The sequence below is a fragment of the Lissotriton vulgaris genome, chromosome 8, assembly GCF_964263255.1.
Source record: "Lissotriton vulgaris chromosome 8, aLisVul1.2, whole genome shotgun sequence".
NCBI classification, from domain to species: domain Eukaryota; kingdom Metazoa; phylum Chordata; class Amphibia; order Caudata; family Salamandridae; genus Lissotriton; species Lissotriton vulgaris.
Window position 1 is genome coordinate 816369438 of NC_141696.1, and position 25514 is coordinate 816394951.

The 25514-nt window shown below is 44.4% G+C and overlaps 1 protein-coding gene across 2 annotated transcripts in view; it reads right to left on the reverse strand.

Moving 5' to 3' along the window:
• IL1R2 (interleukin 1 receptor type 2) overlaps positions 1-25514 on the reverse strand; it is an 89329-nt gene that overhangs the window by 47353 nt on the left and 16462 nt on the right. For both annotated transcript variants that reach the window (XM_086934706.1, XM_086934707.1), the window contains exons 3-4: positions 6278-6539; positions 1927-2107 (exon numbers count right to left, since the gene is read on the reverse strand). In XM_086934706.1, coding sequence (XP_086790832.1) covers positions 1927-2107; positions 6278-6539 — 443 coding nt within the window. The remainder of the gene's footprint in view (positions 1-1926; positions 2108-6277; positions 6540-25514) is intronic.

Here is a 25514-nt window from a genome sequence, read left to right on the forward strand (position 1 = left end):
TTCGGAAGGGTGTGTCGGGTTTTAGACCGATGGGGGCTGTTTTTGTTACGGGGGTCGGTTTTGCAATCCCAGTCCAGTCCTCGCTGACATGCCCATGTGGGAGAGCCTATGTCGGACAATATTCCAGGATATTAAGTCTATGGAATATTGATCATAAATCCTGCAAGATCCTGACAAGACATCAATAGTGCCACAGCATTTTATAGAAGCTGGACATTCTTGGAAACAATTACCCTCTCAGTTCTGTGAAATTGTTAAATTGGTGGGGGCAACTTTTACTCAAATATTATTACAGAGTAGGTATGGTGGATTTGTAATGTACAAAAACTGCACGCTGATAGGACGAACTAGAAACTGAATTTTAATTGCTTTCTTCAATATTTTCGATTCCATTTCACAAACTGCAATTGGCAGAAAAGAAAGACTAAGGGTTTGATTCCGATTCGGGGAAAAAAACATCCGTACGATTTGCATCCAGAGCCCTCTCCGTACGAATCGTACCCGTCCGGCCGAGTCACGTAGTACGATCCGTATTCTGTGAATCCGTCCGAATCGTCGTGATCCGTACGTATTGCAAGGCTGAAATCGTGAACCGTACGACTTGTACACATGCCATACGACATGGGGTGTTCGAGCCGTACCCCATGTACGATAAGTGGATGAGCCGTACCCCATGTACGATGGGTGTACGAGCCGCACCCCATGTACGATGGGTACACCCATTGTACATGGGGTACGGCTCGTACACCCATCGTACATGGGGTACGGCTCGTACAACCATCATACATGGGGTACGGCTCGTACACCCCATGATCGCAGGGGTATGGTGCGTACCCCTGTGATCATGGGGGGTACGCACCGTACCCGGGGGGGCCGTTCCGTACCTGTTTCGGCGCGAACTCTGCTTTTACGGCTGTTTTCAGGTCCTGTAGAAAAAGGGTCGTACGGTGCATATCCGACTCGTATCGTATTTGCTGGGTCGTAAAAACCAGCCGCCAACCGTACAGATGTCGCGTACAGTGGGTTCCTAGGGAGAATCGTACGGAGATTAGAGTTGTACGGTCTCTGTACGACTCGTACGGAGTACGGCTCCTGGTACTAATCGTACTTCGCCGTACGTGCGGGGGACGTTGCAGGGTACGATTCGTACAGGAAAAACGCTCCAGACGGCTATTCGGAGCGTTTTTTTCCGAATCGGAATCGGCCCCTAAGTGTAGGCTACAGGAAGTAGAAACTGCTTAAAGAAAACAGGTGCTCATCAAAGATAGCAATTATCAGATTGGAGTATTACAGACCATGTGGGGATGGAACCTTGTACCAGATATGTATTAACAGACTGCGGGTGACAGTACGAATTGTTTTTTAAATTTTCCAATACAAGCTACAAATCTACAGCCCTTTTTATCGAATGAAACATTGAATGCGCATTTTGCTTTTTGTCGTTAAATATTCTCCTAACGAAGTGACAGGCTCCCTGAAACATGTAAAGGAATATGAGTTTGAAAAATGATTATCTGTCAAGGTGTCAATCATAACATGTCTGTGGAGGAGTGAACTCACCTGAACATTTGCAGCTATGTGACTGGGTGGAAAGCCCGTTGGAAATAAGGAACTGAGAAAAACTAAGATGTGAGGAGAGTTAAGAAACATAATTTGTCCTAATGATCCTAAGTAAGGATGAAGAACTTTAAATGGAATATGATGGCAGCTGCACATTTTCCTAAAAGGGAAAAGATCCTTCAGCATGGTCAAACTCTTCAGACAGAAGTTACAGAGTCAGATGTACCTCTCCCACCCAACACATTCATGTTTCATTGGGTTATACAACATACTTTTTAAATATATTCCACAGTGACAGTGGCTCTGGTGCCTTCATGGGCCGATTGGCATAAACACATTCATAAGAGCGCGAAGCAAAAATCGTACCTTGTACCACTTAAGTTTCCAGTTCGCATCCATCATGATAAAATCATTGAGGTTGGGGCAAACAATTTTCTCGCTTGTAAAAGTGAAGACATTTTGCGCATAAGCAATCTCAGCTAAGGAGTCCTCAGGGCTTGTAACAACCGTCAGTGCAAGGACGACTTCCAAGCAGTAAGATGAGTTCCTAAAAGCAGAGATTGGATGCAACATGTTAAATTTCTGTTTAGAGAATAAGATAAGAAAGCAAATATATATTAATAAATAGATACACATAAAAAAATATATATATAAATACATACATAAATATTTTTTATATATATATATATATATTTTAAATGGTCAATAAATAAAATGATTTTAGACATTGTTTCTTATTTGTAAACGTGTTCATCAAATAGTTTACCCATCAGGTTTAGGAATTAGGAGGACAAGGAAATCCATTTCAACAGAGGAGGACTAATCTCGCCATCAGTTGCGCATATTGAAAGGAGAGCAGCAAGCGGTAGCAATGCCATGAAGAAATATTTAAAAGGATGTGTGGTTGTTAGGTGAGGGGTGGGTTTTTTAATTTACAAATCTGTATTTCCCTGATCAGATAGATTTGTGAAATGTTTGGGAGTGTTGATCTGTCACAGTGAAGCAAGCTACATAAGACAATAATGACATCTCAGCAGTCAACAGTGCCTTTCAGCGTAAGGTTTTCCGAATAGCTACAGGTATTTTAGCATGGCCCCCTGTGGCACCTCTTCCTCTCCTTTTCCATTCCTCTCACTTTTTCATGTGGAAAACTTCACCAATAGAAGGACTTTTCTACTGAAGTGCAACTCCACGTGGAAATCTTGGAGGAAAAAGTAAATTTAACTTACATAGGTATACCTATCAGCAAAAAGAGCTGACAGCACATTTCCCCTTAAGGACCTTACACAGAGAAGAAGGCTTAGTAAACAGGTTAGATCTCTGTTGGGTGTTTTGCCAGCTTTTTTACACCTCACTTTGGGGCTTATTTACAAGCCCCTTGCACCACCTTGCGCTTCCATTGCAACACTTTTTTTGACGCAACAGGTGGCGCTGCATTGGCTCCATATTTACATGAATACAGATGCATCACTTTTTTACAGGCTGGATCAGTTTTCACCTGCGTGAGACTCACCTGCACTACCACAGTTTTTAATTTATGCAAGGTAGGCGTTCTGTCAGAATCACCCACTTTGAAACCGACGCAGTGGTATTTGCCACTTTTTTTTCCGCATCCTGCCACTGCGCTGCCAATGCTTCACAATCCCCATGCCTGCCAAACCCAGGCGCAGGTATGACACATTGGCTGTGCCCAAGGGACCACACCAGCTGTAGTGACTTGATTGCAATATGCAATCAAGTCACGGTAAGTGGAACATTTATGGTAAGTATGTGCAAGTATGTCACAATTTGTGACATTAATTGGTGGTGTCACACATAGAAGTGGGCACTATGCCGACTTCTATACATCACATCCAGAACCAATAAGCTTGAGCGCAAGGTGACTTTTTTTTTTAAACATATTTTTAGTGGCATTTTGTAGTTTTACCATGACAATACGTAATATTAGACATACATTCAGGTGATATACTTCATCTGTTATAGTCAATTATACTGTTAGGGATATGTGAAGCTGATTGGCAGGCCTTGTGTCAATGGTGGCATTTGAAACAGTGTGAATGCCGCATAAAACAGGGGTGTGAGAACTGGGGATAGTGCATGGAATTACTAAGTATAGGTATCGGGTGCAGGTCTGGGTGTTGGGAGTCTCACCAATCAGCAGAGCGCAAGGGGACTTTGTCACATTTTCACACTTCAACACATTGGTTCCCATTCAGTAGGTGATGTGTCACTCAATACTGACGCATAACCTCTGTATTTTGACGCATTGCTGGAGTTGCATCAGTTTTCACGCCAACGCCAGTAATGCACCAAAAAACCCTGCACCATGAAATACAGGTAGCACATGAATGTTGAAAAGAATGAGGAAATGCTGGAAAACGTATGAAACACCACGTATGACAGAGGATGTATTTTGTTTTATGAAAATAATCTGTGTCATATGTGCATACGAATTGTATTGTATATTTAAGTACAACATTTGACAAAAAATATCAATACTCAGAAAAGGTGAATAGAATTCATGATGTTTCAGGAGGGTAGCAGTATGAGGGCAATGGAAGAAAGACAAGTAAACATACTGGTGGCCATAGCAGATGAGGGGCAGTATTATGGAATTGCCCCAGGGGCTCAACAGGCATTTGCACCTGCTTTGCGCTCCCCTGGGGCACTTTGGTATTACAGAAGAGGCCGCATGGCCCATGCATATGAGGGAATCCCTGTGCCTCTGCATTAGCGCTGTATTATAGATGTCGGCACAGAGGCAAAGAAGCTGTCAGGAGGCTCGCTGACAGTGCGCCACCTAAAAGGTGTTACTGTCAGTGCGCCCCCTGATGGCAGACCTATTTATAGGATGAAGGGGGTCTCATGGATCCCACAGACGTCCTCTTGCAGTCACTCACTGCACCCACCTGCAAGGGGATCTCCAATCCCCCTTTAAAGTACAGGCAGGTTGCCCTCTGCACTGTGAAACACAGAGCGGCTTCAAAGCAGCTGCTCCATTTTTCACATGAATGCGCTGCTCCCAGGACAGTGCGAGTTTGCTGCTTCCCTGAGGGCAGTGCATTCCATCCCAGGGGCAGTGCATTCCATGTAATTGAGTGCACCTTCCCTGTTTGCGCCAGGCGCTCCTGTTTTAAGTGTGTCCTTCGGCCGCAGGAGTCCACAATGATAATCGGAAAGGTCTGTTCAGTTGTCCAAGAGTCAGCTATGCAGATCACTATTGAAGAGAGAGAGGAAAATAACATACTAAAGTATCACCTCAGTCTGTGATTGTGTCTTGTATATGTGCCACCAGATTAAGGGATGGCCCAAGGAGAGGGACTGGCCTCTGAGGAATGGACAGTGGTCCGAGACCTATTATTTTAAACACGTAAAAAATCACAGTTCTTTAATTTTTAAAGGCGTATGTTAATTTAACCGCCCTGATCAATTAATGAAGGAAAATAGAGAATAGGCAACAGCAACAAACTCAAAGTATAAGAACAATATTTTTAATGTATTGTCGGGATTTTGAACCGGAAACACTGTACACAATATTTCAATCTATTGTCAGGTTTTTAGAAGCGAAATCACAGTTCACAATATTATGTACTTTTTTTGTGCATTGTCCCGTATTTAGAACGTGCAGTAGAGCAAAAAAGAGGTGTCAAAGAAAGGTGAACGTGATAAAGTGAACGGAAAGGAATCACACAGATTTAGGAGAATATATTTCAAGCAATTCAAAAGAAAACACCAGCCAGTTAAGGCCGGATCCATATAGCCTGGCCACTTTAATTATTCAGCATAATTTCCCTAATTATTAATAGACAACTGATGTCAAGAATTGTCTGCACTATATCAACAAGGGTGATATAGTTAGTGGTCCAGGTTAGTTATTGAAATGTCGACGTTTCGACTCGACTAGCGGCCATACGGTCGTTTTATTCCTGGGCCATGCGAGTCTTCTTCAGGACAGGTGGGGCGGGACAATAGGGATCTCACTGGCGATCCCTTCTTGGAGAAAAGGTCGTTATTCCCAATTCACGTAGACTCAATCATTACGCTTTCCAGAGGAGATTATCCAAGTAGTCTCTGCGCTCATATTAGGTTCCTATCCGATAGGTGATCATGTGGCACTACATGTCATAATTTTCAAGGTCCCAATCGAAGGTATTGGGTAGTTTCAAAATCAGGCACCTCCTCAAGTGATAATGAATTAGGCTGAGAGCCCGTGTTTTCTTTAATAGGGAGGTCGCTTGATCAATGTTGGTCAAAAACGGGTCTCGAATTGTAGGTTAGGGATCGATTGGGGAGGCGCGCGTCTGTCAGGGAACCCTGACATTAAAAATATTGTTCTTATACTTTGAGTTTGTTGCTGTTGCCTATTCTCTATTTTCCTTCATTAATTGATCAGGGCGGTTAAATTAACATACGCCTTTAAAAATTAAAGAACTGTGATTTTTTACGTGTTTAAAATAATAGGTCTCGGACCACGTTACCCAGGTCCAGTACCGTCTGGGTCACCCCATTTCTTTAATGGTTTTTTCTCTGAGGAATGGAGGCATTTGGAATGCAGGATGGAGGGGTTTAGTACCACAGACAGATTCCTCCACTGTGGAGCTCTGCAATTTCATGACCTGTAGGACTCTTCTCAGGAACCCTAACATCAGCACACTGAAGGTATTCTCATTGAGCGGGTACTTTGTTAGTATGTATAATAATAACTGATGTGTATTACCTCAAAATGCAGTGATAGTGTCCGGTGTCCTCTATCAATGACGGAAAGAACAAAAGAACATCATCTTTAGCCTGGATCCGAGGATCTTCTTGTGGGGCCAGCGTTTGAGAATTGTTTCTGTACCATGTCAGGTTGAGTGACAGGCTAGAAGCTCTGGCAGAATCCAAGCGTAGGTACAGGAAAGCAGGACATCTCAGGACAGTTGGCTCTCCACTTTGGACAGCGTAGCTGTCAAAATGTGTGATGCGGTTCGAACACTTTTCTAAATTAAGGACAGAAAATATTAAGGTAAATCACCCTACTTGATAAATGAACAATAGCAAAAACCTATATACTTCATCTTAAATAAGCTGGATCAAAGGAATGTTCTCAAGGCAAGGTTGAAACTTGAAATTAAATTAGAAGTGAGTCCTTTTATGCCTAAATGGCACCTTTCAGTACAGCATATGCTCCACACAGTATGATGAACATCATAGAGAGGTAGTATGGCAATATGTTGAGGTTGATAATATTGACCTACAAAACTATCACAACCACTATATCAATTACATCTAGCAAACAATTCATAACAGCCAATATTGAAATCCATTGAGGGTTGAGACACCAAGTTGTTCTGGCTCCGTTGTTTTGTAATATCTATGGGGAATATTCACAAGGAGTTAACTCTGATTTATCTCCACCATAATGCAGCAAAAGTGGAGATAAATGTAACATCCCATTCACAAGCTGGTACAAACAGCAGACAACACCAGTATTCCCATGATAACTGCCCCAAAATTTATCTCCACGGTGGACACCACCAACTAAAACTAGTGAGATGCAGAGTAGGCGTTCCCATGCAAAAACACACAAAAAAAACACAACACCACATTCACAACAAACTGCCAGATCTGCGAAACCAAGCAAAAACAGGGGATAACCCGCGGTAGCACCAAGGATTTTACACCTGCCTTTTGTTGGTGCTAAGCAGGACGACTACCCACAGCATGAAAGGGAACCCAGCCAAGAGCCACACCTGAAGACCCACAGATCCCAGGGAGGCAATGATCATGCAGCTCCGATACCCATGAGGGTCACAACAGCCACTGCCACCCCCCATCCCCCCCACTGCCCTCCCATACATACACATGCCCGGGAAAACTGCAGTTCAGTCACAAGAGGTTGTTCCTCCAGGGCTGGGCACTGCGGAGGGGCCTGTGCACCGTGACAAAGGCACCATTTTGAGGGCTCGTATATATTGGCAAATATTGTACTTATATCTCCTGGTCCAGTCTTGGGCATTTACTGGTGGTTGACATATACATCTCCAACAATACCTGTGGCTCTAATATACACAACTCTCAGCTCGTCCTGCACACCAATCATGAGGTGCAGGGATTCCTCAGAGTGCTTTTAATTATAACTATTTGTTATTTCACTTGGGATATTATGTATATTTTATGTGCCAGACCAACTGGAGAGGCACTCTGCCATGCCATTAAGTACGGGGGCTTCAGGACTCTACCAAGGATGCATTACGCTGGAACATACATTGCAGAAAGCAAACACATTAGCTTGAAAATCAATGGGGCATTTTCACAAGGCAATATCGCCTGGACTGAAGATGGGAATTTTCTGGCGCTAATGGGCAGTTCACCACGTATCGCCGTCTAACGCCGGTTTCACTATCACCATCACGTATTTGTTAGCGGGACTTTTCACCGCCTAACCCTGGTTCTATCGCCATGTAGCTTTGTCTTGATAATACGGCGGTAACATGGCGATATATTTCAGGGTTAGGAGGCGATAATAAAACTGCTGATAACTTGCGTAGGCGATAGTTATCAGCAGTCCTTGTGAATATCCCCCTATGTTTATAAAGGTTGAGATGGGCCAACGAGTTCTTGGTGCCAGTCATTATCATTTTAGCTTCACTACCATCCTCATTACCCAATATCCAAGTGGTTTGCTGTGACCATGTAATAGAATGGCAGAGTTATTTAACATAAACATATATTTAAGCTTATGTGAAAGGATGATACATTATTCCATTAATAGGTAGCATCCAGTTGTGAAAGGATAACCATTGGTTAACAAATAATCATACAGGCATGCTGGACCTCCTCCCCTGTTCACTATTTCCCTTCACCCTCTTCTTCTGCTTTAACTTTAAATATCACAGAGATACATAACTCATCCTTAAGTTGAACTCAAAACATTTAGGGGCATATTTACAAGGAATTGATGTAGGCCAGAGTGTCAAATAATTTTGCTATGCTGCCGTACGCCAATTCGAAAGGACAGGAATACACAGTATTTACGAGCAACAGTGTATTCCTGTCCTTTCATCCAGCACCGGCACACATTTTGCAGGCACCCTTGCACTATGGTGCAAGGGTGTCTGTGTTGTTCGCATGAGAGACGTTTTCCTCTTACTATGCGTGCTGCAGAATGCAGCACACGTGTGTTGGACTTGGCCCTTTTGGCAGGTTCACCCCGAAACTTTTTTTGCATTTTCCTAGCCTGTTTTTGTAACCTGGTGTTGGTGATTTTAGGCCTCTGCGCACTTTTTCACTGTGGTCCAGTGTAAAGTACGTGCTCTCTCTGTGTATGTGTGGTGAGAGTGGCCTGCCCTTCCATAGGAATGCATGGGGATATGTGTGTCCATGGTAGTTCCTGATGTGTGGGGAGTGCAGGGGCAAGTGTGGTATGTGAGATTAAATGCTGCGCGACGGTGGGCGCAGATTTAATGTGTCTAGTGTAGAAGTGCCACTTTTAGAAGTTGGCATTTCTGTGTGCAGTGAATGTGAATTGACTCTCTGGCTTGTGATTGACAGGAGCTGGATGGTGTGCTTGGCTCCAGGAGTCAGGATGGGTCTGCCCGGTGGTGAATGGTGAGATCTGAATGTAGATGAGAGGGAGGAGTTGCACCTGGGACCTAAATAGGGCTGTGCCTTCCCTCCCCAATGCTGGCTCCACCCCCTATGGTGTGTATGATGTCCCAAGCCTGTCCAGTGAAAAGGAGAGAGGGGCTGAGCAAAACAATGTGCTCAGGAGCTCCCCAGAACCAGTTGGGGCTGGTTCTCCCATTGCCTGCACCCTTTAAACAAAAGAAAATGTAACCCCATGTTTTTGTTCTTGTTCTTGACTTGAAACAACCAGGGGCGTGCTGCTGCTGGGGCCCAGGGGAAGGCTTGCCTCCCTGGGCCCTGCCCAGCCCCTGGATGCCCTGGAGACTTTGTGGGACCCTCCTACTTTGCTTCATTATCTTCAGGACCCCAGAGAGACTTTTGGGGGCTGCTCCAGCACCTTGTGAGTGCTGGCTTCATTTTTTTGGGCACCTAGCTCCTCCTGCGCTGCATTTCCCTGAGAGAGCGCTTTGGTTTGGCCCTGCAGCGCGGGGATGCAATCCTCTGCGAGGGATTCCCGACATGGGTGCCCCCCCGCCTGTGCTGCCCTCCTTGTGGGTGCCCACCCCGCTTATTTGAGTAATTATGGTGCGCAGGTGCCCACCCTGCGTTTTGACTTTATTTTATAAACCACGCGGATGCCTACCCCGCTCATTTTCGCCTCTTAAACGGATGCCCATCCTGTATCCTACATTTCTTCCTTCGAGCGCCGAGGGAGCCTACCCCTCAAGACCGACCGAGATCGCCGTTGCCGTCCGCGACCCGCCTGGTTGTGGGCGGGGCCGCCGGACGGAAGCGGACTTGACATCTGCAAGTGCTCTCGCTGGACTCCCATGTGGAGGGGAGAGCCCCGTGGTGGCGCCAGATGGAGAAAAACCCCGGGTCCCAGGAGGGGGCCGGGTGAAGCAGAGATCGCGCCCGAGGCCGCCAACGGCAGTGCGGGGCTCCAATGAGTCCCGGGAAGACTCGCAGGAGAAGCGCTGCCACACCGGATAAGGTGTCCCCACCTGGAAGAGCCGGTGAGTAAAGCCGGCTAGGAGAGGGGCAAAGTCAAGGCACCACGCTGGTGCCTTCCTCAGAGCAGCCCCGCTTGGCAGAGGGCTGCTCCACCATTTGGCCCCATGTCCCTCAAAGAGCTAGAGCGCTCCTACGCTGGGTGGGGACATTAATTATCCCGAGAGCCCGTGAAGCTCTAGCGATGGTCCCCAGTTGCCCTTGACGAGACCCCCAAGCAGGACTCCAACAGCGGGCCATGTATATTTACAAAGCCCTAGTGGGGCCAGGTCTATGTGAAAAGCCCCAGAGGACCCTGTGCTGATCCCCGTGCCTAAGACCATATCGAGGCGCATTGTCAGCGTCTGGGCAGCCCAGCTTGTGAGAGGGCTGCTCCACGACAGGGGACATGATTGTTTTCAGAGCCTAGAGAGCTCCAATGAGTAGCGCTAAGTTATTTCCAGAGATCAGTGAGAGCCCCTGCCCACATAATGATATTTACAGCTGCCCAGCAAGTAGTGGGCAGCTGCACCGTTTAGGACTCCCAGTTATTGTTCTCAGCTGCCCAGCAAGTAGTGGGCAGCTGCAACGTTTAGGCTTGGCTGCAACGTTAACAACGTTAGGCACCCTTGGCCTTCGCTGCATTGGCAGCGCGCCCTGACATTCTGAACACAGGGCATTTGAGCCCCTTCTTGGGTGGCCAGTTGGCCAGGGGGATTGGTAGAAGTATGGGGCGCAAGGCCCTAATGTGATTGATGTGCTCATGCAATGTGGTGCTAGGAAATGTAATGTGTTTAGGATGTTTTACGCACCCTATTTTGATACCTCTACATATGGTTTATGATTATGAGGTTATTTTGCATTTCATGTGGTTATGCTAGTGAGATTATGTTTCACTGTGTGAGGTACGCCCCTAATGTGAGGTAGGGTCTAATGTGTTTAGACTAGTGAGGAGATTGCATAAGGTGTTTAAGCTGGTGAAGTTGGTGCAGAATGTAATTTGCGCCTGATGTAACTGTGCATAATGTAGTTTATGTTACAGGTTGAGGTGGAGTACGGTGATTACCAGTGGTTACTGGTTGTATGTTTATGATCTATTTTACTTTTACCAATTTCTGCTAAGTGCTGATTCTGACAGTGGCCCACGTGGCCCTGTCATGTGTAAATAATCCCTTGTGAATATTGCCCGTGCCAGTTGGCACAGTGTATGTTATGTGTTTACTATTCTAATGTGTTATGAGAATACAAAGGCTATTTCTTATATAACCTTGTGTGGAGTTCCTTTTGTAGTGTGCCTGGGATGTTGTTGCTGTGTGCATGCGCAAATGCTTTAACATTGCCTCCAGGATAAGCCTGACTGCTTGTGCCATGCTACCAAGGGGGTGAGCAGGGGTTATCTTTGGCGTGTAACTCCCTTGCCCTGACTAGAGTGATGGTTTCTGCCTGGCTTTGGCGCAAGCCTTTGCCAACCAGAAATCCCATTTCTAACATTGGTTGTCAGCGGTGAGGATTAGGACTTGAGTCTGCGCAGTACCACAGCGACAACTGGCTACATTACAAAACTCTGCATTTTAGATAGTCACATGTTGGGGATTATTGTTTATGATTTTGTTTTCTCCTCAAGAGTGTCATTTTTAAATGGTGTTTCCTGCGCTTTTATGGTTAGTGGCAGAAGAGAGAAAATGACAGGGCGGGACGCCAGTAGGTGTGGAGGTTCCCATAGATAGGGAGCCACTTGCTGGCTCCAGTGCCCAATCCCTGTTCCTGTCCCCAAAGGTGTGGGTAGATAGGAAAGAGGGAGTGTGGAGGAGAAATGGTTAGGTCGGGAGGGTGGTTATGCCCTGCGTGTAGTGTGTGTGTCTGGATTCCCCAGTACGGTGGGAACCAGTGGTGGCAACAAACATATGTCCAGTGCGTGAAGTCCCATTCCCAGTTCCCAGAGTATGGTGCCTGGTGCTCAGTTAGAGGGGTACAGGTTGAGAGTCAGGGGCAGTGAGGAACTGTCTCACTAGTCTGGAGGGGGCATGTGTGGATGAGTGGTGTGTTGCACTGGAGGAGTGGGTGTGAGTTTTTTGGTGATAAAAGGAGCTTGCACGTGAGGTGTACCTCTGGTGGTGTACAGGAGGTCTTGTAGAGGCACTGGCCGAGTGGGTGTGAGTTCTTTTGGTGATAAGAAGCTTGCACAGAAGGTAGACCTCTGACGGTGTGCTAGAGGTCTTGCAGAGGCATTGGGGAGTAATTCCAAAAGGAGTGGCTTGTGTATCTTCTGGTCCTGTGTGGGGGAAGAGGTTCACGTATAGCCCAGCTAGGTCCCAATAGAATGGGAGGGTGTAGGGGCTCACGTCCTGTCTCAGTGGAGACGGAGTGAGTGTGGGACGAGGAGTCCCACGGTGGCCCGAAACCCTGTCTCAGGGCCTGGAGGGTTCCTTAAGGGAGTAAGGCAAGACAGCGACTTGTACTGCCCGCCTTACTCCATATTTACAAGGCCATGAAAAGCCATGCAGGGTGGCTTTATGTGGCCCTTTAGGTATGGCTAAGCTCTGTGTGCCACCAAAACAACACAAAAAGTGGTGTTCTGGTGGCGCATAGGGCTTTTAAATATGCCCCTTATTTATCTGTACATTTGAACATTCGCAAGCAAATGGACTTGATATGCAAATCTTCTAAAATTAAACCGTACAAAAACAGAGATGTTGATAGCACGCTCATCGACAGTTGGCCCCGGTCTACTCACAAGGGCACTTAACTTGGTAGGGTAGAGTACTAAAGAACATAGGAGAATGTAGGAGCCCCCATTGGTGTAAAACGGTTCCCTACCCGACATTTGGCATTGGAGACGTGCAATTTAGCACTGGAGGAGAGTAGTTTGGGCCCCTTTTGAAATAACAGTAGCATTATAATCACTGTTAGTTTGCACTCACATATATTCTATGTGATAAATGTGTGAAAAGAAAAAGGAGGAATACAAGATGATTATGTATCCCCACGATTAACCAGACTTTTGTGTGTATTTTAGCAATGTAACTGACAAGGGGATGCATCAGTATTTTATTAAGGGATAACAAACTACATGTGTTTGACTGATATTCTTTAATATATCACTCATAAGCCCTAGTATGTTAAGACTTGCCACTTACAAATGTTTTAATGTGCTGAAAGTATTTCTTAGTTGTTTATAGAAAGTGCCCACATAATTTAACCCACGCATTGTTAATTTACCCTAATTGTGGGCCTGAAATGCAGATGAACAAGGCTTCATTAGTTGAGAGAAAGAATTATTGTACCTAGTAGATAGAGAGGCCTGAGAAGGAGAAATGTGATAACGGATCGAGGGCGAGTTCTCGTCGGAGAAGTAGATGGCACCAAGGACATACAAAATATCTCAGCATGTGAACATGGAGGCAGAGGAAGGAAACGGGAGGGTGCTGGAAATAGAAATTTACCAGCAGCACTATGGTAGGTGCCCTAATTCCGCAGTTTCTAATGTTGTGATGTAGTTAGGGACAGCTGACACTCTACTTTAGGGCTCTTTGAGGTGGAGTCCTCATCTTAAGCTTGGTGGCTTCATGTCACATGCCCCTAGTAGGAGCTACTTCTTACGATGGCTTTAATAGCTGACATCTTTCTTCCCCACATTTGCTAAACTTACTCTAGATTAAGAATCCCATTTTAAGGTCATGTAGGAAAAGTTAGGGATTTGTAGGGCTTTTCCTTGAAACTTGATGCAATCCGAGGTGCATTTCTGTCTTTTGATAACATACGTTACAGTGATCGAGTTAGTCATTTTTGTTTTTTGTTTTACCAGCTTAATTTGTCTGTCAACCTGAATTATTACCTGTAAGTGTGTAAATTTAAATTCTCAATATTTCAAAAGGAGTTTTCTCTTTACCTTTCATGCTGCTTAAAGAGAACTATTGGTGCAGATAATTTAAGAGTATTGGTTCTAGCTCTCCCAACTACACTACATTTCACAGAAGCGCAATATTTATGTGGATTAGCACAAATCCCTACTGTTGGCCTTAGCCTTATTAATGTAAAGTGAAGCACCAAACATACTGCTGGAGTATATTCAACATAGAAATTAGTCATCCATACAAGAGTTGGCTTTAATGTTTTCATTATAATATTATAAATTGTAGTTCTCAATTACACCTGCAATTGTGTATTTCGAGTTATACTGCGTATACTGAAATTGCATTTCTAATGTACTCATGTATGCATTTATTAGTGTTTTGCATGTATTCTGTAATTGTATGTGCACACAAAATCATGTATTCAAAGTGCATGGTAAAATATCTCATTAAGTTAGCCAAACCAAAGGCCTTAAGCATTTGGTCTTCAATGTTTAACCTTCATTGTGAAAGCTTTGCTTATGCTGCAATGTTCTTTCCTTGCAGGGGTGTTTACATGACCTCATAGCTAGTAAAAGGCATATTGTGTGATAGACATAGTGAGGTCCAGGGGGAGAACTTTCATTAAGAACAAGACGCACTAACCATCTAAGAGAAGACTCCTTCCAATTCATGTTGCAGGACTAGGGAGACATCCAAGGTTGTCCTGTTGTTCAAATCATAGGATGGGAAATTCAAGTGAAGTTGCCAATTTCTACTGTGAGATGGTGGAAAAGTACTGAAGTCAATGACATGGAATTTCTCGAATTTTCTGGGGGTTTAATTGGTGTTCACACTTTAGTCTTCAGAGCAGATTCTCTTTAGACTCCGAAGGTATATTCTCATGGTGTGGCTTTATGCTATGCATTGTCTTGATTTGGAAAACATTTTAATGAAGTCTCCACTAGGCTGACACCTTCCTGTTTTATCTATTAAGCTTTTTCATATAGGCGCCTTTAGATTTATTTATGCATTGACAGGATGATCGAAACCTGTACACTGCTCATCAGATTCTATGTCTTAGCTTTTGTATTGCTGCAAATGAATTTCTTGGATGCCTTCTGCTACTAAGACTCAATTTCATGCAGCATTTTGGCTTACCTGGGGTGATTCTGTATCTTTACAATAGAGATTCATATATATCATATTGGCCCTTGATTTGTAATAAAACTCATTTTACTTTTTTATTGATTCCTGGACCTTAATGTATTGCCAAATGGGCTGCACTTTAAATTGAATTGTTTGATTGATGTTAACGCCCCTTTACCTCTAAGGCAACTAAAAAAAATGAATTGCAGGATAAATGGTCCAGTGCTCCAGCAGCATCAATCATTGGCCTTCTCTGTCCATGGAGCCCTTGAGTGTATGCCATTGTGATGTGATTCTTAGAACTTTAATCTACAGGAAATTGCTTTCTTTGAGGAATCCATTTTAATCTAATGATTTAGTGAAGTACAAGACTTTCTCTTAGGGGTAGCTGGTTCTGGTTCTGGTTCTCTTGGCACTGCCCTGGCTATTCCTCATTTCAAAGTTTCAGAAGGAGAAAGTAAAGAGGCTCTAAGATCATTGTTTGTTTCTGTTGTTTGGACTCCTGCCTACCCCAAAGAAACAAGAGGAATTAGGAGGTTGTTGAGGGCCTCAGTGGAATGAGAGATGAGTAATGTGTTGTCATCGTGGTTCAATGGTTTCATGATTTATTTATTTATTTTGTGTGTTTTGTAAAGCGCACAGCTGCCCCAACGGGGCGTCCCGGCGCTGGTAAAACTTGGAGACAGTGAGGGTAGGAAAAAGAGGATAACCTTATGAGGAAAAAAGGTGGGTCTTTAGTGACCTTCGGAATGCCACTTCAGTTTGACATGCGCGTAGAGTAATCGGAAGCTTGTTCCAGCACTGAGTGGCACAGACCTCGAAGGTTTTCCCTCCAGTACGAGAACGTTTGAATCTTGGGGTTTCCAGGAGAAGAAGGGAGTTAGAACGTAATGTCCTGGCCTTGACGTATGGCTTCAGAGTGCTTTTCAAGTGGGCTGAGCCATTGCCCTTGGAAGCACGAAAGGCCAGCGTCATGGCCTTGAATACACATCTCTTGGCTATCGGTAGCCAATGTAGTTTTCGGAGGAGGGGAGAGATGTGTTGTCTGGCTGGGATTCTCTCGACCAGCCGGGCGGCAGCATTTTGGACAGTCTGTAATTTGTGGCAAAGGCCTGCTGTGATACCAAGATATAGTGCGTTGGCGTAATCAAGGTGAGATGTTATAAGTGCATGTACCACAGTCTTACGGCAGTCTGCCGGCAGATAGTTGATAAGCCGGTTAATCGTCTTGATCTTTGCGAAACAGGATGCTGCTACTGTTTGGACCTGAGCGTTAAAACTAAGCTGATTGTCCCAGCGCACTCCCAAGTTTCTCACCGAGTCTTTGGGCGTGGGGGCTTGGCTCAGGTCAGCTGGCCACCACAGATTGGAATCCAAAGGGGATGGTGAGTTAAAAAACAGGATCTCTGTCTTTCCAGCATTGAGTCGGAGGGAATTAGAGTCCATCCAACTAGAGATGTCTCTGAGACAGGATTTCAGCGGATCAAAGGCAAAAGCGGAGGGAGTCTCAAAGGTAAAAAGTAACTGAATATCATCAGCATAGGAGGTGGATTTAATCCCAGTTCGCGCAATCAATTTAGCTAGGGGGGTAAAATAGACATTAAACAAAAGCGGGCTCAGGGATGAGCCCTGGGGGACTCCCCATTTGAGTGGTCTAGCTGAGGAGGTGTAAGGAGAGGTATATACCTGCTGTGTGCGGTCACATAGGTAAGAAGCGAGCCACTTAAGAACCGTTCCGCCAATGCCTAGGTCTCCCAGTCTTCTCAGCAGGATCTTATGAGAGACGGTGTCAAATGCCGCTGAAAGATCTAGCAGCACTAACACCGCCCTCGACCCCCGGTCCAGCGACCATCTCACCGAGTCAGCCATTTCAACAAGGGCTGACTCCGTGCTGTGGCCCGACCGAAAGCCGTGCTGAGAGTCATGTAGGAGCCCATTGGTTTCGATGTAATTCGCCAGCTGGGAATGTACCAGTTTTTCTAGGATCTTAGCTGGGGCAGGCAGAAGAGAAATCGGCCTGTAGTTACTGGGGTTGTCAGGGTCCAAATTTGGTTTTTTCAAAATGGGAATCAGGGAGGCATGTTTCCATTTGGCGGGAAAGCAGCCCATTCTTAGGGATTCGTTCCAGATATGGTTCAAGTAGGGATTGAGCAGGGGAGCCAATTTCTTGTATTGTTTGGCTGGCCAAGGGTCATTGGGCGAGCCAGACTTACATTTGAGTAGTTCTGCCATAGAGTCGGCTTCGGAGATGACTGAAAAGTCAATCAGCGAGGGGGACTGGGGCATGTGAGAAGTGGATTCCTCTTTCGGGTCTTCACTGGTGGAAATTGGGAAAGTGGAATAGATGGTCTCTATTTTTTCCTCAAAGAATTGTGAAAGTTTATCGCACAAAGACTGGGAGGCAGGCTGAATCCGAGTCAGCGCGTTGGGGTCCGTAAAGGACCTAACTATGTTGAAGATCTCCCTGGCACCGTTATTAGCGTGTTTAATTCTGGAAGCCAGGTAGTCCCTTTTGTGCTCCTCGATCATTCTGCGGTATTCTTTGAGGGCTGTCTTATAGATGGTTTTACTATCCAGGGAATAGTTCTGCCTCCATAAGCGTTCGAAAGATTTGCACGCGGCCTTTTTCTGACGAAGCTCGTTGGAGTACCATGGTGCAGAAGGTGTAGCCCTGTAGGTTTTAATAGATTTAAGTGGAGCCAGAGCCTCTAGGGCTTGACTAATCCAGGCATCTAGATGGTCAATACCAGAGTCTGGATCAGACGACGGGATGGGTTGGGAATTTTTTAAGTATTCCTGGAGCGTTTCAGAGGTGATACGACTCCAGTTTCTACCTGATGCTTTAGGGGGGGATAGTGGGTCTAGTGGAACAGAAAATATCTATCTCAAAAGGGATGAGGAAATGATCCGACCAAACGACCGGGATGGGGGAGGCTGCCCGAATACTTGGAAGGTTGGAACAGATCATATCTAGTGTATGTCCCGCTTTGTGCGTGGGTAAGGCTATTATTTGCACTAGATTACAGGCCGCCAGCGTAGAGATAAAATTTTGGCTGTGCAAGCAGGAATCCTCATTTGCGTGGAGATTGAAGTCCCCTAGAGCAGTGAAATTGGCATAGCGAGTGCTAAGCTGAATGATATAGTCTGCCAAGGCCGGCAGATGGGAGGTATTAGAATGGGGAGGGCGGTAGACAAGTATTCCCGAGCTGGAAGTGGACGGAGAGATTTGGACACTGAAAGGAAGGCCTTCTATACAATCGAGAGGGTCATATAGAGGGAAGGTAGCCGTCCATTTGGATTTATGGATTAATGCGACGCCACCTCCCTGTTTACCATTAGGTCTATTGGCACAGACAATGCAGTAACCCTCCGGAAGGGCGAGGGTGATGGTGGGATTCGTAGTGTCATTCAGCCAAGTTTCTGTTAAAAAAAGCAGATCCCAATTGTTGTCTCGAAGGGACTGCCAGATGTCAATGGCATGTTTACTCAATGATCTGCAGTTAATCAGCGCAGCTCTGAGAGTGAAAGAAGGGCAGGCTCCACGAGTAGGGGTGGAAATCAGAGCGCGAGCTGTACTGTATGTCTCATCGAGGGGAGGAAGGGAAAAGTGGCAGACTTTACAAACAAAGGCAGGGCTCCGAGCGTCAGGGATGGACCAGCGGCAGGTCAGACAAGGGGGAGGTCTCAGGGACATCAACTCAGTCCGAGTGTATGTTATGGTGATATCACTGGTGGATCGGGCAGGGGGACCGGCCGCGTCGTGATCGCGGACGAGCGCAGACGAGCTTGCCTTAAGCGCGCCTTCGGCGCGCAATCGGCGCGCCCGCTGCGCTCGTCCGCTGCGCTTCCGGCACATACACATGTTTAAAGGGCAAAGGGGCGTGGCCTAAAAGGGGGCGTGTCCCTCTGCTCGTCGCGGGGAATGGCGGCCGACGAGACTCCAAGGGTTCACCCTCTCCAGCACTGAACTCCGCTGAGAGGGGATGCCTGCATGCGATGAACAGCGTCAGAGAGCAGGGTAGGTGCTTTTTAAAAAGTAATACACAACAGGTTAAAATCAGAGCAAAGAAACAGTTATCCTACTCCCGGCTGAGCCTCAGGAGGGTCCAAGTTTAACTGGGGCGCTTGTCAGATCAGCGCGCTTTGTACGAGTAAAAAGGGGCGTGGCCTAAAAGGGGGCGTGTCCCTCTGCTCGTCGCGGGGAATGGCGGCCGACGAGACTCCAAGGGTTCACCCTCTCCAGCGCTGAACTCCGCTGAGAGGGGATGCCTGCATGCGATGAACAGCGTCAGAGAGCAGGGTAGGTGCTTTTTAAAAAGTAATACACAACAGGTTAAAATCAGAGCAAAGAAACAGTTATCCTACTCCCGGCTGAGCCTCAGGAGGGTCCAAGTTTAACTGGGGCGCTTGTCAGATCAGCGCGCTTTGTACGAGTAAAAAGGGGCGTGGCCTAAAAGGGGGCGTGATAACTTTTTCACTATCTCTGACACTTTGGTGATTCCATATCCATGGTTATATTACATTGGTTATAATGCAATATATTGACAACAGAAATATCATCTTACAAAACTATCATGGCCAAAATATTGACAACCAAAATATTGTGATGGTAATTATATATATATAGATAAGTATAGCTTTATACTTAACTCTACATCTATGTATTCTGGGGATATACATATCATCAAGTTACAAAAATGGGGAGTTAAGTATAGTAAACCTATTCTTACCGGTATATATTTACCGTGTACAATATTTTGGTAGTCGATGTTAGATCACAATATTTTTTTAAGACAAAACATTTGGCCACAATATTGTAGTACTATGCCACTGCATCACAGAATTCACCTCATAACAAACTCAATAGTGCTTAATTGATTCTTCTTATACTGTAGATTTCAAAGTCAGCTGTATCATATATACATACCATCAGCCCCACCACACGAGTGCTTGCCTGACTTAGGACCTGAATTCAATCTTGGCAGACGGTTTACTCCGCTACAACAGTGACTTATAACCAATCCACCAAAATATTAATCCCATTATATCGTATTGGAATTATATTTCTGAAAGTAATCCTGAGCAAAAGGTAGTATCATATTTATGTATGTTGTTTTGTTTGTAAGATTCTTAGGTGTGGATTCTTCCAAGTTTGGTCATATAGATTAAATGCTGTTTGGTACTTTTTATACGTATTTAATTGTATATGTGACAGTAAAGAACTACTTCTAAACAGCTCAACCAACACATGTTTCGCCCCATGTAGCCTGCAAGCTTGGGCTTTCTCAAGGCTGAAATATTCAATATTCCATTACAGAAATATCACATTACAAAATATATAAATTATATTAGACCAAAAAAGTGGTATCCAAAGATAACAATCATCAAATGAAGAGGTATACAATAGGAAAAAAGTATACGAAAAATAAGAAGAGGAAGAAGAAAAAGAAGATGGAAAAGATAAAGAAGAAGAGGAAGAAAAAGAGACCAGTGAAACATTAACAGTGATGAAAGTGAATTAATGTTATGCACAGAGTATTAATGTATGTCATATTCATAAATCTGATCATTTTAAAAGATATAGGTACAACAAGAGCATTGGATTCATACATACGTGTGTAGATCGTAGGTCACGTAGGTGAGGACAAAGGATGCTATATAGCAGAATGAAGAGAAGAGTATCATAAGCACTATTTAAGCTATATATTCCAGTGTTGATTTTTAGGGATTTTTTGTTATTGTTCAGCCCTACACCACCAATTATCTTTGAAGTGCGATGTACAGTTGTTTTTAAGAAAGTTTTTCTAAGAATTCAATTTTCTGTGTTGTTATGGTGATTTAATATTAGAAAATTATGATATGTAATCAAAGGGTAAATATTGATCCCTAGCCTTGCCGGGGTGAGTTGGTAATGGAAATCATGCTGTATATACATAGTGGGTTTTGGGGAACAATGTTATGGTCAAGATGGCGCATTTATTTGCGCTTGAACACCTTGTGAGCTACTTGTTATTCTGCAGATGTGCTTGCGAGAAATATCAGTACCCATCCAGTGAATTATCTATTTAGTCTTACGGTAGTTAAATAAGTACGGTCTGTTTTGTCTTAGATATCAATGCTTCAAGTAGAAAAGAAGTCCTCAGTCGGTACTGTAATTATAAAAAATTTGAAACAAGTATTATTATTCTGAAACTATCATTTGTTTGTTATTAGCCATATTTTGGGATATCAGGCCATCCTACCTCACAGTTCAGTATCAGTCTGCCTTCTCATCAGTTCGTCTTTTTAGTCTAGGGGTAAATGAGAACCACCTGTTCAGATTTTAAGATTAGGATAATACCTCATAATCCCTGGTCAGTTGTACTCACTGCGATGTGGTCTGGTGTCACCTTAATCAATTGGCTGTATGCAGCATGTACAGGGAGAGGACGAGGTTTAACTTTCTAACCGTAGAGAGATAGGAAGTGCCTCGCGAATCTAGGTGGGGTCTTCATTACGGGCTAGGTTGTTGGGATTTATATTTCGGCGGACGAGATATCCGCCACCGTTGTGACAAATTAACCCGTCCGCCAAGATCTAAACCAGACCCTTATTCTTCTTCTTTATACTTCTTTCAAATGGGTACCTATAATCATTACATTACAATATTACACTTACTGGTAATCTGTAATGTGATGGTGGAGGTGGGAGTTAAGGCCAAGTGAAGGTTGTCTGGTTGTTAACTATGCTTGAGTTATAACTTGGCCTACCCTCACCATCACTTAAGGAAAGGAGTAATGGGATGAAAATTATAAAATGAATTAGGATTTTGATAATTGCTTTTACATTAGGGATATCATGTTTTAGATTATAGATTATGTAAATTGGTATTGTAAATTTGTGAATTCATTCTGAATGCAACCAATAATTGAGAATGTCAGTTTTCTAAAGTTTGTGCAATTATAGCCCTTTCAACACGAAATGTCTTAAACAGTAGATATTTCATATAATTGTCTTTTTTTGGAAGATGTCTGGGTCTTTTAATGGTGGAGGTGAAGGGGCTGCTGCTGAGCTGTGTTATTTTTGTAATACAAAAATAACACAGCTTTGGTGCAGTGGCACCAAAGCAGGTCCAAAGTGGCACCAAAGCAGGTCCAAAGTGTCCTTCGCTCTGCAGACCAGCTAGCATAAGGGGGGACATTGAACTTCTACTTTCCTTTTCAGCACAGCTGGCTTATAATGCTTGACTTCACAGACAGTCAGTAATTGTTTTCACTCGACTTGTGTCCTGACTGGTAGCAGAAGGAAATGAAAACAAGCACTGTTGGGCAAATACCCCTTTGCCTCCAGACTGCGACAGATGCAACAAAGATTAAAGGCTCAAATATGGGATCTATGTGTTACAAAATATGGTCTGCAGAAAGCGCATTAACCATTAAACTATTATAAAATAATTCAAACCAGTGAACAGAAATTGCACTCAAATCGCACCAGCATTAAGCACTAAAGTGACCTTACGATAAACCTGGAGAATACATATAGATATCTGTAACTGCCTTAAAGTATCCTAAAATGTAGCCTGTTTGCAGATGTTTTTGACGAAATGACATTTTCACCAAAATAAGCGTTTTTAACAAAGTTGTACTTTTGGACAAAAACATTTAGTTCAAGGACGTGGGTATCTTTCTTTCCTTATTGGCTTGCACTTCAGAAGGTTATTAGGCTTCCTTCGGTCCCCTTGTCAAAGCCCAAACCACATTTTTGAATGTTTTCTGAAGTTTGTAAACACTGAGAAACATTAACAATGTTAATGGTTTTGATTTTGATTTTTAGGGCTGTCAGCAACTGTTCAGGTAGTTATTATTGTTTCCAAAGATGCTCCTTGGGAAGCAATGAGCTACCCCGTCCTCTGTAACCCTTGACCTGCTTCTGGCCTGGGGGCAGTGGAAGACTGGCCTATAGGGCAATCAAGCAGTACCTGATGGGCTGGATAGACAGGTCAATGTGTGGGTCAGATTTTTGGCTGTTTGTGGGCCTGTTTTACTACCTGCTGGGCCAGTTTTTCCTGTTGAACTCCCTGATATCAAAACATTGCCCGTGGAAAGCTCAGATCTATGCAGTTTTCCATATCTTGCAAAACACCTATACTGCATGTCTTTACAGGTTCAAAACTGCCCCAATTGAAAAACATGGGCTACTTTTCTAGTTATCAGATTTGCTCCTTTTAATTTGGTCCCCGGGCCTATTTTCTGTCCCGGGGCGACCCTGAGGAATCTGAGCAGCTCAGAGCATCGTGAACAGCAGCAGAGGGCCATGAGTGATTGTTTGCTGTATATGAGCTAATACCGTTTTTCAATGTTTGTGAAAAATTACTTGTTTTTGTCCGGTGATGACAAATAATTGCGGATATATGTGTAAATGGTAAATGTGTACTGAACAGTCAGATTTCCACTCGTATTCCCAAAACTGCTGATTGAAATTTCATCAAACTAAGATAAATCACCGAATGACAGAAAGGCATAAAAAACAGTACCATCTAATCAGCTTTCCCGGCTTGGAAAAATTTGCTTAAGGTAAAACCAACGCAATTTTCAGACCTCCCAAGTTTTGGGCACACCCTCCTGCCTTATAACATTCAATATATTTGTGCAATCTGCACTAAATTTGGCATACTCAAAGACTGCCTTTTCAACTCCGTTTCCGCCAAGTTTTATGCAAATCGCTGATGGGGCATACTTATGATTTCATTACTAGATTCACACAATTAACTCAACTTCTCCTCCGTCAATGATTTGGCAGTCAGTACCTAATATGTGACTGTCCTCAAGGTCATACAACTCTCATGGAAGCTGTATTTCCTCAGTTGCAATAAGGATGCAAAGACCCACAGCACTCAGGCCACAATGGTCCAAAGGCTGTGTCTGCACCTTAGAGGTGGCTGCCCACTGAAGCTTATGTGCTGTTATTCATACATCTTTCAGATCTGGATGAATGCACCTACTGCAGGGATCTGTAGTAAGTCAGAGTTATAAGTCACTGACCTTACAATCTGTGTTGACCGGAGACACACAGGGGCAGCACGTGATGCTACCGAGGCAATAGGAAGAGGACTATAACCTCCTTTTTCCAGCCTCATGTTTTGCCAAAAATATCATACAAAAAATACATACATGTAATGGGGTTCGTAATCACCACTCTTCACCAGTGGTCTGTTGAAATGTCACCCAAATTATACTCCCTCCCACCCCAGCAGAAGGTATCGATCAACAGACCAGCCCACTACAGCCGGATGTATGACGTTACAACGCATACTTTTACAATGCATACCTTTACAACACATTTTTTTCAATGCAACATCCGTTACAATGCATTCCATTACAACGCATGCCATTACAACACATTTTTAAAAACTACCTTTACAACGCATTCCATTACAACGCATACTGCCTTTACAACGCATACCATTACAACGCATACCATTACATTGCATGTATGGTAAGTATTGGATAGTGTAGGGGTAAAAATTACTATTCTTACTCCAGGGGGGTGCAACAGTAGGGTAAGTGTTGGATAGTGTAGGGGTAAAAAGTACTATTCTAACTCCAGGGGGTGCAACAGTAGGGTAAGTGTTGGATAGTGTAAGGGTACTATGCGTTGTGATGGTGTGCGTTGTAATGGTATGCGTTGTAATGACTGTGTTGTAATGACATGCGTTGTAGTGTCATGCGTTGTAATGGTTGTGTTGTAATGGCATGTGTTGTAATGGATGTTGTGTTGTAAAAGTTGCATTGTAAAGGTTGTTTCCCACTACAGCCATAGTATACTTTTACTTTGAGGGACTGCATTTTGTCCTTGCGCATCTACACATACACCTAAAAATAGTTCACTAAACTAAAAATTGTTAGACACTTCCACTTCCCAATGACTGATAGTTCCTATATATTGTAGGATTACATCATCTATTTTCAAAAACTCTCAAAATATTTAGGCCCATATTATGAGTCTGACGGACCACAGACTGCCAGACTCACGGGGACACGGCAATGGCAGTCTCCCCACTGCCCTATTATCAGTTGGGCAGTGGGACTGCCACAGACTTGAAACAGCCACCAGGGAACCACAGTTTCCTGAACAGTTTTTGACTTTCACATTGTGTCTTGCATTTGCGTGGCAAGAACTGTCAAAGGTCCTGCAAAGCAAAAGCAAACAGCTATTATCCAGGGGTGAGCCTCCCGGACATAGCAGGAGCCGGCCCTGGGGGTGGCAGTTCCCAGGGCCATGGACGGCTCCAGGAAGGAGGCTGTGTGGCCCCCTCCTTCTGTTTGCAAGGGCTGCCCCGGGGTGGTGGGAGCCCCCCAGGTCCGAGGGGTCCGCATGGACCTCCCTTAGGGAGGGGGC